Below are 12,548 nucleotides of genomic sequence, written 5' to 3' on the forward strand. Positions count from 1 at the left end.
ACATGGGCAGAGACTGGCAAGATCAACAGCAAATTGGAAAACAAACAAACAAACCAACAAACCAACAATGACGACTTTTACGGATCAGAGGAGAATTCTAGCTTTATTCTATCATTTTAAATTCGGGTCTCATTCTGTCATTTTTATGAGGACAAAGCATTTACACATAACTTATATTCTTAAAACTCAATTTAGGCAGAAGAGGACAGAAGGCCGAGAGATGAAAAATTCTTTTTAACTATGAAGCCTCTTTTCGTTTTATTTATGAAATAAAATCTTAAGTTCTCATAGGAAAAGGCTGAAAAATTTGATCAAGAGTAAATTAAATGGGTTTGTAAGTGTCAGGAGACTTTCTCTTTTTAAGTCACAGGTAATGTCAGAAATTTGGGAGGGCACCTCACCCACTGACATCCTTCCAGGTGTTTTATTTTTGTTCTTTCAAATCTCACTGGAGAAGGTGATCCCATCATCCCCTTTTGTTAATAAGTTCCAGTGTGAGCAACACGTATAATTGGGTAGTTGGGGATCAAGTCTCCCTCTCACCAAACACACACACACACACACACACACACACACACACACACACACTCCATTACTATAAACACATAAAATAAATCCTCTTCAGAATACTGGAAAAATCTCAAGTTGATTGGAGATAGAATATGGGGAGATATATGTTAGCGTCTCTGAAAAACAATTGTTCTTCCATAAGTTATATCTTTATAACATCTACAGATAAGAATTTCCTCCCCTCATAGGGTTTCAAACAATTCTGATGCAAGGGGGAACATCCATTCCAGTATCAAGTGTCATGAACATAAAACCAACTTACTCAAGTTGTGATTGTCCTTTTTTTGCCTCTCTTTGGCCAATGCTCTCGCTTCAGATTCTGTGGGAAAAATACACGCTGTGCACGTGAATGAAGCAATTAGAAACTGAACGGTTCAAGGCACACAATGATATCTACTACAAAACACTTTATTTTCTAAATATATGGACGCCTATCCAACCAGATTCTAACAATCAAAAGAGGGTTTTTAAAATTAGGATTCTTAAAAGGCTTGCATTTTTTCCAAAGCAATACTTACAAAATAAACGCAAAGACTTGGCTTCGACAAAGTGGTAAAAGACCAGTAACAAAGATGTCTGACATGTTACAAACATACAAGAGGAAAAATAAACAACCAGAGAACTATGGGAATTTGCTGTTGATATTCTATTATCAGGAACGAAATTTTCTTTTCACGCAACAGAACTTTGAGGTTATTTCTTCGAGGCCTTTGTAACATCGACATAAAAACTGGGTCCAGAAGCTACCACACTGGTGGAAATGGATTCACTTTTTCAGAACTGGGAGCCAGGTTCCAACAGAACCTGCTGGAATGATATTATGATCCTTAGGAGTAACTATTTACCTAGTCTGGGTTTATAAAAACCAACAGAGGAATAGAGTTCTGAGGCATTTTGTGGCAGCTCCACTGGAAAAGACGTATTTGCATAGCAACTCTTGTGAGTTCTCTGTGAGGAGGGATTACTTTGCAGCTTTGTGGACAGTAACCCAAAACACGAGAAAGACAGTCCTTTGACTAATAATCCTGGGATTCTGGAACCTCTGTCATTTCCTTTTCAGAAGTGGTATCTGAAAGATTACACTACCTTAACTCAGAATCTTACCCGAAAATAGAAATGTTTTTAGCATAGCTCATAGCCACTAAAGCATATATATGTGTATATACATATATATGTATGTGTATATATATGTATATATATAATGCGTGTATTGTTATGTACAAATAAATAATTCAGAAGCTAAATTATTTCAGTTGGGAAGTTCAAATCATTTTCTATTTGTTTCTCACATGAGCGTTACGGACAGCTTTTATTCATACACCCTCCACTTCGCTATCTTATTTTTGGTTTTCTCTCTTTATTCCCCCGCCTCCTCCCCTTTATTTTTTAGTTTGCCAGACACACACCATGGTTTTCTGCCTGTCAACCTCAACCCACCAACTCTGGACCAGCTTTGATCAAGGCAACCCAGTGAACTTCCCTACCATCTGGTAGCTTCACCCACATCCTCCCCAAGGGGGTGGACTCTTGGCCTGGGGGCGGGTGGAGGGGCTTCTTTCTCTAGCCTGGATACCCCCCTGCAGCCTCATCCTCTCTAAGGAGCTGGTTAACAATTCTTTATTTTAAATCTCCACTGTTCAAATCACCATGTGGTCTCTGCTTCCTGGCCAGACCCTAACACGGGAGGGAAAACCAAACTTAATAAAGAGAATTACGCCCCCTCGCTGTCCCCCATCAAATCTGACTCCTAAGCTTTTGGCTACATCAGGCTCCCCCTCAAACTACCAGTGTTCAGAACCCCAATTCCTGTCTATTTCTCCTTTTCCTGCCTGGATTGGTCATTTTGTAAGATACACAGTGATTCTGGAGGTGTATAGTTCATAATATCTGCTTCTTTTCTTTAAAAAAAATCAACTTCTACCCCTTACTATTTCTCTCATTCCCACCCCCTGCCTCTGTTGTTTTCTTTTAGTTTTCAAAGAACCAATCAAACACATAATTCAAAACCCACTTTGCACTTAAGTTGTAAGAATTCTGTTCATGTCCTGCTAACCACATTTTATCATTATTTGGTACAGAACTCAACATTATTTTCTAAGAACTTCATGATACTTTTCCTTCCTGGTAGGGTTCCTACTTTTTGTTGACTTCCAATGGGTTTTACATATTAATTATCTCTTTCATTGAAAAACATTATTAGTTTTTGAGTGTTTATTTACATTAGAGAAAGAGACAGAGCGTGAACAGGTGAGGGGCCGAGAGAGAAGGAGACGCCAGATACGAAGCAGGCTGCAGGCTCCAGGCTCCAAGGTCTCAGCACAGAGCCGGTGTGGGGTTTGAACTCTTGAACCGCCAAACTTGGACACTTAACCAACTAATAAACCACCCACATGCCCCAATTAATTATCTCTTTTAAATCAAATCAATGTTTTTTTAAAATGTCTTTCTCCTGCCACAATCCTCTGAAGTATTTTTTTAAAGATACCCTTGAACAAACAGGAAGTTTGTGCACCAAATATATTTTCCATATTTTCAGTGTGTTCATGTAATCTTGCAAGATGCAAGGACCCAACATTAAAAGGAAGGATGCGGTGAGGGCCATAAAGCTCCGCAAGATAGAATGTCAGTTCTGATGTAGTTTCATCATGTTTTAATGGCCAAATGCCCTCCCTAAAGCATTAAACAAAATGGTGAGATAGGTAATTTCACACTTGCCTCAGGAACCAACAATACCCATTGCTCAGTTTCATAATCTATGCTTTTATTCTGTGGAATAAATCTTCTGCACATGATGTAGCAAAAATAACAGGAGGCATATAAAGATGTAAGAAATGACCCAATCCTGACAACTGTGGGCTTGAATGTGTATCCGAGAAAAATTCAGACCGGTTCTCAAACTCAGATGGTTCTGGGCTTGGCACAAACACCAGACCGAGTTAAGGACATTTGCCTAGTGCCCCCACCCCAAAGAGGACGGCAGCCGAAGACACAACGGTGGGTGTCACGGAGTACTAATGGTGTCACGGGGTGAGAGCAGCCCCAACTCCCAGCACCTGGAAACCAGGACTTCCAAGTATAAACCCTCCACCTAAAATAGCGCTCAATGTTTTCACCATCGCATAGACCTAAAAAAAAGCACGTCTACGAACTGTTAGTAGTCTGGAGGTCACAATTTGGATAACTGTGTTTTGTCGGAAAACTAACAGAAAATCCCCAGTAAGAGGCATTCTTGCCAGGATTTACCTGTGAGCTCCCTTTTTATGTTGGGAAGGTTGGCAGGACAGGAGTTGCTGATGGTGAGGCCTGGGGGTGGCAGGCCTTGGTTGCCATAGAGATCAATCAGATTTCCAGAGACCGGTAACTAGAGAGAGAAACAAGGACAGAAACGAACTGTTGAACAATTCCTCGGGTAGTCAGCTAGCACCAATATCTATCCCAGACTTCATTTCAAAGAAATGGTTGGAGGTAAAAAGTCATTTTTTTTTAAACAGGAAAGCATGACATGTTTACCCTTCCACTAACTTAAATACATGGTCGCCTTAGCTTGTTCCCTTTGAGAGAAGAAAGGATGCAGAATCTCCCACCCATACAGATGGTTATATTATAAGCTTATGGTATATTTTGCACATTTAGACAATGGATAATGTGGCAAACTCATTATCTAGCACATCCAGGAGCACACACTAGATGTTTAGTAAATGATGGCTATTCCCATTAAAATAGGGTTCTACCTGGCAAATCAGGTTTCCATCGAAGTCAGTGCTTTCTCCTCCCTCTCCCTTTTTATCTCTCTTTACTATAAAGAGCACTTTTACAGAGGAAAGGCACTGAAAAGTGTTTTCTATTGGCAAAGAGACGGTTTCCCTATTGCTAAAGAAAAGCTATTTTTCTTGAAAGTGAAATCTTTCACAAAGCCACAAGAGGGAGCCCACTGACTTTAATAAAAGAACAAAATACACACTTTAAAAAAAAAAAAAAAAGGAAAGGATTAGGCTTCTCAAGCCAGCTGAAGACTTTGTCTCCAGTTCTGAATTGAGTAGCTTGAAGCGGTGAACTTATTTCGGCCCACAGCGCTGTGTCCCTGCAGGAGTTCACCGTGGGTGTCCGAGGCACCCGTTTTTTGTGGCCGTAAGGGGTCGCAGGCATTTCCTCTTCCTGCCGGCTGACACAAAGTTCTGAATCTTCACAAGGGACACAGTCAAGTGACCTCACTTCTGCCACTGCAGAAACTGCCCACTCCCAGCTTCATTCAAACACCTCCTCTAACTATTAATACTGAATAAAAAAGACATCATTAAACCCTTCCCACCCTCGACTATACACTCTAAGTTCTACTCTACATCTGAGAAGAAAGAGTGAATGTTTACCAACCAGAGGTGTCGAGGAAAGAGGACACCGAAGATTTCACCTTTCACTTTCTCCAGTGGCTACTCTCATGCAGATAAAAGTATCTCACAAAATAAAGAGAGAGATGTGCTTTCCTTCACTGGTAGCCTTCGACTCTCTATCCATCATGGCTTCTAAACACGTCCTCTATGAACTAAACCCCAAACTAAAGAGATGTGGGAGAGCTGTAATTTCCGACAGGTACACAGGACAGCCGCTCTAACACGAGTGGGGTCCGAGGGCAGGGGGGGACAGACAGATCGGCAGAACACGTCTCTGTCTTTTCCACGCAGTCTTCTGCTTCTTTTTGAAGGCAGGATGTTTATTATGTAAATAAAACGTAATACACCGATGTCACCACGCAGATGCATGTAAACAACGTGCTGTGATATCTTAAGATGTCCTTGAACCACAATTCAAGCCCCTCTAGCTAAGAACCTGATCAAAACTGCCTGTGATTATTAGCTGTCATTTTTACTTAGTGGTTTTATTTGAAGTAGGCCCCCTTCTTAGGGGCAGTTGTACCCTGTGTGTGCTCAGTCCTACTCTGGTCCGACTTATGACACCACAAGGAAAGGTGTGCAGCACTGTAAAGAGTCTGAGCATCAAAACTTCTAAAGCTGCTATGATTTCTGGTAACCCCTCTGGATTCCAAAGATTTATCTTCTTCTCTTTCAGGCGTCTCAGATTTTAGAGGAACTACTAAGTATTAATAAACCAAGAATATGGCTTCAAAAATTCAATGCAACAAGCCAAAAAAAAATTCCATTCCTCTAGAAAAACAAATCATACCTAATATGTTTTCAAATCCAAACTGTAAGCAAGACATGCATTTGTATTATGATGATTTGTTAGGGAAAATTAATAGGCAAGAGAGCTTTAAAAAAAAAACCTCTAAGTCACCAAAGGATTCACACTGAGCAGATATCTAATTAGAAGCTTTTCCAGGACAAGAACATACTTTCTAAACATATTCTAAAGGAAAATGTCCATACATATACCAAATAAATATAGAATCACATGGAGGGAAGGGAGGGAGAGAGACAGAGACAGACAGACACGGAGCAAAAGAAACAAAAATTGGGAATGAGACAGAGACAAAGAGCCAGGGGAGGGGTGGAAATAGGAAGAGAGAGACACATGTACACACAGGGGGAGAGAGGTGGACAGACAGATGGAGAGACATGCAGGATGGGGATGGGGAGAAAGAGCAAGACTGGGGCCCGCCCTGAGAGAAATGGGGTGGGAGGGAGCTAAAAACTCCAGAAAAGATTACTGACAGCAGTGCCCAACAAGAAGGGAGATGAATCAAAATCTCTATAACAAGATGCCTTATCGGGCACCCCACTATCGGACATCATTACTTCCAGTCCAAAAAGCGGCTTATAACCATCTACCTACTTCTCTAAAAGATTTCCCACTCGGGCCGCTTTTCCAATACTTGCCTATTAGGAGCTGGCTGCATACAGCCAGCCAGAATATTGTGCTGGGGACAGTTTTTTTGTGAACTCCTACTCTGGGCCAGGCACAGAACTAGAAAAGCACTTTGTGGATGTTGTTTTAATTGATTCTGACAGGAAAGCCAAGGTTCTAGCTATGTGTGAATAGAGCTTTGTGGTAGGAGGTTCACATACTATGTTAATAGAAATATTGGGGGGTGAGGGGAGACAGTGACAACCTGCTGATAAACCAATTAGAAAGTACAGTTTTCAATTAATCTCCAACTGGATCTAAGCAAATAAAAACCTAGTTGCTCATAGCCAAGTATGGATACTCAAACTTACAAATTAATAGTGCAGCAATTCACAGCCGGGCTTAGGAGCCAGAGAACTAGGTTAAAACCTGCCTGTGTTACTGACCTGCTGGGGAATATTAACCTCTCTGAGTCGTGGGGCCCCCTTTGAAAACTGGTGATCATATCACCCATTTCATAGGGTTTTGTAACAATTAGAGGTCAAAGGGGGTGAAACATTATATTTAAGTGATCAATGTACAGCCAGGTTTAGTAATATTATAATTTTCTACAAAATACTGTGCTCCCGGTCTGCTTTAAACGTTGATCAATGATACCACAAGCCATGTTAATTACAAAGTAGCCTGTCCGCCACTGTACCAATTTTACCAGACTGCAATGCAAATCTAAATACAGGAATCAGCAGAACTATAGGGCTAGATTAATGGCTCAGTGTTCAAATCGAGGCTTCTTCAGTGAGGACCGCCCTCCCCCCCCCCAACTTCACCGAAGGGATGTCAACTTCTAGAGCCATTTTTGGGTGTAATAACTGGGGGGGGGGGAGGGTATCACTGGCATCTAATGGATGAAGACTGGGGATGCTGCTGAAAACATCCTGCAATGGGCAGGATAGTCTCATAACAAAGAATTATCCATCTCAAATGTTAGTGGTGCTGAAGCTGAGAGATTCTGCCCCTAAATGGTGCCTTATGTTCTTTATGTTAATGGCTGTCATTCATTGAAGCTACTAAATGGAAGGTTGATGAAACATGGCTTTCTGGGGCACCTGGGTGGCTCAGTCAGTTAAAGGTCCAACTTTGGCTCCAGTCACAATCTCCCAGTTTATAGGTTCAAGCCCCACATCAGGCTCTGTGCTGACAGCTCAGAGCCTGGAGTCTGCTTCAGATTTTGTGTCTCCCTCTCTCTTTCTGCCTCTCCCTGATCATGCATGCTCTGTCTCTCTCTCAAAAATAAACATAAAAAAATTATTTTAAATAAATACAAAAATAATCATTTCATAATTAAAAATCAGCCATGCATATTTAAGAGAAGATTCTATAGTTCCCCTCCTGGATTAGAAAAACTGCCCCATAAACAGAGTCAATATTTATAACTAGGGCAAAATAATATCTTTGGAGCTAAGGCAGAGGAAGAGGCATCTTCTGTTAACACGGATATGTTGTGTCTTTGCTGGGTTTTTATCCAGCACATGAACCTGATGGATAAGATTTCACTTCCTTGGGGCACCTGGGTGGCTGTCTGACTTCAGCTCAGGTCATGATCTCACGGTCTGTGGGTTCAAGCTCTGTGTTGGGCTCTGGGCCGACAGCTCAGAGCCTGGAGCTGCTTTGGATTCTGTGACTCCCTCTCTCTCTCTCTGTGTGCTCTCTTTTTCTCTCTCAAAAATAAATATTAAAAAAAATTAAAAAAAAAAACCAAACAAGATTTCACTTCCAGCATGTAAGTGGACAGTGGGCAGATCAAAGCCAGAGTCTAACAGGGACAAATAAAGAGAAGATACGCACCTGCCGGCCTGTGCCCCACACTTGGTCTGAACTGGGATCTTCAGTGTTCTGCTCCACCAAAATGAATATTTTCCCAAGTAAGTGATCATTGTAAAATGTTATTATTTTTTTTCTTTCTGGATGTTCCCCTTCTCTGAATATCAATTGAGCACTGTGAGCACAAGTAAACTGGGACTTTTATTCTTTGTTTGTAATGGTACAAGAGGGCCCTTGTGCTCTTAGAATAGTTATTTCTAGACTCCAATTCCCTTAGGATAGTTTCCTCTCTAAGTGTTCCTTCCACTTTACTTTTTTTTTTCTCAAGAAGTTAACTTGAAATAAAGCGTATCAAAGAATCAAATAAAAGGAAAAGAAATGCCTAACATAAAGAACATGAGTTTAAATTCTACTGAGGGGGAGAAAATTAAAATAAGAGTGAGTTGCAGGAGCTTTGTTAGTTTTGACAACTCATGCCCAAATGTGTCAAGAGTCAGAGCTAGTAACTACATTCAGCAAGAGCTTATCAGAATCAAGACTCTTCTAAATGCTTATTGGTTAACTTTGCAATTTTCATATGGATTCTACTGTTTTAGATGCTATTATTATTATTCCCATTTTCCAGACAAAGAAAGTGAGGCAGAGAGGTCACACAACTCACTCAAGAGTATGCACTGAATTCAGCTGTCTGGCTCACGGCCTGAATTCCTAATCTCTGTATTATAGTGTCTCCACTAAGAGCAAAATGCTAAGCCGCTTTTGTCGTGGCCTATTTCTGCTGGGGCTCTCTTTAGACTTTTTCAGGGTGCAAATACAGAAAAGAAATGAATGCCCGGATAGTAAGTGACATCTGAGGGTGGCTACAGGTGGTTCTTCCCCTGGCTGGGAGTTACTTCAACTCTGCCCAGGGGATCTTTACCACTCAAGAACTCCTCTGAGATTGTCCTCCGCTCCTGAACTACCCTCCTCCATTCGCGGCCTGACGTGGCCTCCCCTTGGCAGGCTGGTAAGCCCTATGAGCAGAGGGCTTCATCTCTCTCATCTCACTCATCTTCATGCAGAGCACCTCACCCAGGGCTGGGGACATAGTAGGTATTTAGGAAATATTAATTCAATCCTAAAGGTAGCTTAAGAGCAATCAAATAATGAATAAATAAGATTCCCATTCTAATGTAGAATGGCTGAAGAAACACAGGTATTCAGTCTAAAGGAGAGAAGCAGGGCTGCCTGGGAGGTTCAGTTGGTTAAGCGTCCGACTTTGGCTCAGGTCATGATCTCACAGTTCATGAGTTCGAGCCCCATGTCCGGCTCTGTGCTGACAGCTCAGAGCCTGAAGCCTGCTTCTGATTCCGTGCCCCCCTCTCTCTCTCTGCCCTCCCCTACTCGTACTCTGTCTCTCTCTCTCTCAAGAATAAAAAACATTAAAAAAAAAAAACAAAGGAGAGAAGCAAACAGAGGCCTTGAGAACTGTCTTCAGAAGGCTTGTCATGAGGGGGCACTTCGGTGGTTTAGTTGGTCAAGCTTCCAACTTTGGCTCAGGTTTGTGGGTTCGAGCCCCGCGTTGGGCTCTGTGCTGACAGCTCAGAACCTGCAGCCTGCTTCCGAATCTGTGTCTCCCCCTTCTCTGCCCTTCCCCTGCTTGCACTCTGTCTCTTTCTCTCTCTCAAAAATACACAAATATTTAAGAAAACAATTAAAAAAGAAAAGAAGAAGGGCTGTCATGAGGCCAAGTTCTCCAGGAGGCAACCCAGGACCCAGGTCTAGGATTCACAGAAAAACTCACTGTGAGTAATATCTGGATTATAATGATTAAGTATGAAGTTATTCTAAAATAGAGCTAGACATGTTACAGATGCTCAAGGAATATCACCAATAAAATTCTATCAAAATTACTTGATACGATAAAAAATTACACTTAATAATTTAGATGCTGTGGCGTGCAACTTGTTTTCAATGCTGAATGCTATCCATACTTTATGAGATGATCACATGAAACAGGTACAATTATCAGTCTGACTTTACAGATGGAGAAATGTAGGACTTCAAGAAGCTAAGTAACATGCAAGGGGACACAGGAAGCGGCAGGCTTTGGATAGGAACCCAGAGTTGAGCACAAATCTCCAACTCCTAACCATTGTGTTTTCCTGTTTGTCTTGTGAGTTTACTGCATATCCTGCTTCAGAGGCTTTCAAGAAGATGGAACACTGATTTTTGTGTGTGTGTGTTCGGGGGACACAGGAGATACACAAGGGAAGGCTAATGCATGGAATACTAGGTTGGCTTAGATAACTTCAAAGATCCTCACCATTGGAGAAAATTTTTTAAATGATTCATAAAAAATCATAGTAACTTGACAGTCCTCCTGAGTGTGCCCAGATACCACCTGAGACCATTGGCAAAATGACCACCCTCATCAAGCAAAGTCCCTTTGGGATGATTGGGCCACTGCTAATAATTGCTGCTAGGGCATTGAAAACATTGTAAATATACCCATGTTTTCAAGTACATTTATACATTCCACAGTGCAAGCTCTCCCAAGTGCTTTGCTCATATTCACCCTAGGATTTCGATTGCAGACATGTGTGCCCTCCTCACTAGAGGCACAAAGTGGGAAGCAGAGGGTTCCAACTGAAGCCAACTAAGGGCTCAAAGGGCGGGGGGTAGGGGGGTGTCTCTGGAATGGAAGCATCTGTCAAGATGGCAGAGCATCTAGTTCTTTCAAAATTGGGGGATGAGTTTACATGGGCAGGAAGTTGACAAAGACTAAGGATCCTAGAAAAGACTTTGGGGTTTCAAGGGGCATTCTCACCCCTCAGGACTTCGGGTAAGTTAACTGAAAGAAGCGAAACAAGATGGAAAAGAAAAGAAAATGCTACTTATAAAACTTTAGTTTCTACTATTTTGGTGTAAATAAGTAAGGGCTATCATATTCCCTGGCCACAGGAATTTATTTATAGGAATTTATTCTTTGAAAAGATTTTCTTTTTTTTTTTAATGTTTTATTTATTTTTGAGACAGAGAGAGACAGAGCATGACCAGGGAGGGGCAGAGAGAGAGGGAGACACAGAATTGGAAGCAAGCTCCAGGCTCTGAGCTGTCAGCACAGAGCCCAACATGGTGCTCGAACCCACGAACGTGAGATCATGTCCTGAGCTGAAGTCGGATGTTTAAACGACTAAGCCACCCAGGTGCCCCTGAAAAGATTTTCTATTGTGGTAAAAACTTATATAACCTAAAACTTAGCATCTTCACTATTTTGAAGTGTACGGCTCAGGATTGCTAAGTCTATTCACAGGGCTGTGAAACATCTTGCAAATATCAAACTCTGTACCCAGTAAAGAACAAGTCCTCCCATATCCCTCTCCTCTATGGAAGTTAGCCTTTTAAATCCAGGTTATTAAAGAATATGATAGTCCCATGGCATTGCTTTCAGAGAAGAAAAAAAAAAAAAAAAGAAGACTGGACAAGGCATTCAAATGAGGAGTCCTGACTGGCACACCCAAGCTATGTCAATCTGTGCAAGATCAGCTAACGTTTCCTAATCCTAAAAATGAGGGCAGTGATACTACCCCAAGCTGACTCACAGAATCACTGGACAAATTAAAAAAGATCTACAGTAAGACTTTGGCTAAATGGTAACATAAGACACCACTCTAAGGAGTAAAAAAAAAAAAAATTACCAATACAGGCAAGATTCCAAATTATAGAGAGAAGGAAATTTAATAAACCACTGCTTTATTAAGTAAAATTGGAATAAATTTTGATGAAGAAAGGCAACTTGAATGTCACTCTATCATCTGTGAATAGTAAGGTACCGCCTTTAAAAGCTGCATTCATTTGGTATGCCAAGGAGAATGCTATTCTGAATGGTATAATCTATAGTATTTCCCCCAGCAGCAGTGCACTATGCTGGCATTAGATGCCACGGGGAAGAGGAAGGCCTGCTGTCCCACTGACCATGAACTTGGACTCCGGGGAACGTAGAGCTTTATCATGGGACTATTGATAAATCCATAAGAAATTCTTAATTTCTGATGTCAAAATCACTTACTTGCAATCCCGAGACAACTCTCTGTATTAGTATTAATAAATTTCTCAATCAGTCACTTGCAGAAATAAATTAGAAGCTCAGGAAAAAGGAGAGAACACTGGAAATATCTCAAGATATTCTCTAAGAAAAGTCATCAATACCGTATTTGCCATCTGCAAAGCAGGGTCCATCAAGCCCAGGATTTCTTCATTATAACTTGATTCTAGGCTAATGATGTCATCAATTACATCATCCATCTGTAGGAAAAAAGGGCAGTGGAAGAGACACATATAAGCAAAAACTGTACAAAACAACCCAAAGAGAGATC

At 41.3% G+C, this 12,548-nt stretch overlaps 1 protein-coding gene across 7 annotated transcripts in view; it reads right to left on the reverse strand.

The window, feature by feature from the left end:
* Positions 1 to 12,548, reverse strand: part of MITF (melanocyte inducing transcription factor) — a 219,790-nt gene that overhangs the window by 17,743 nt on the left and 189,499 nt on the right. For 4 of the 7 annotated variants that reach the window (XM_029917342.1, XM_029917341.1, XM_029917348.1 and 1 more), the window contains exons 5-7: positions 12,382 to 12,477; positions 3,814 to 3,931; positions 833 to 907 (exon numbers count right to left, since the gene is read on the reverse strand). In XM_029917342.1, coding sequence (XP_029773202.1) covers positions 833 to 907; positions 3,814 to 3,931; positions 12,382 to 12,477 — 289 coding nt within the window. The remainder of the gene's footprint in view (positions 1 to 832; positions 908 to 3,813; positions 3,932 to 12,381; positions 12,478 to 12,548) is intronic. The other 3 variants (XM_029917344.1, XM_029917343.1, XM_029917347.1) reach the window with 1 other exon arrangement.

The sequence above is a fragment of the Suricata suricatta genome, chromosome 12 (genome assembly GCF_006229205.1).
Source record: "Suricata suricatta isolate VVHF042 chromosome 12, meerkat_22Aug2017_6uvM2_HiC, whole genome shotgun sequence".
NCBI lineage: Eukaryota > Metazoa > Chordata > Mammalia > Carnivora > Herpestidae > Suricata > Suricata suricatta.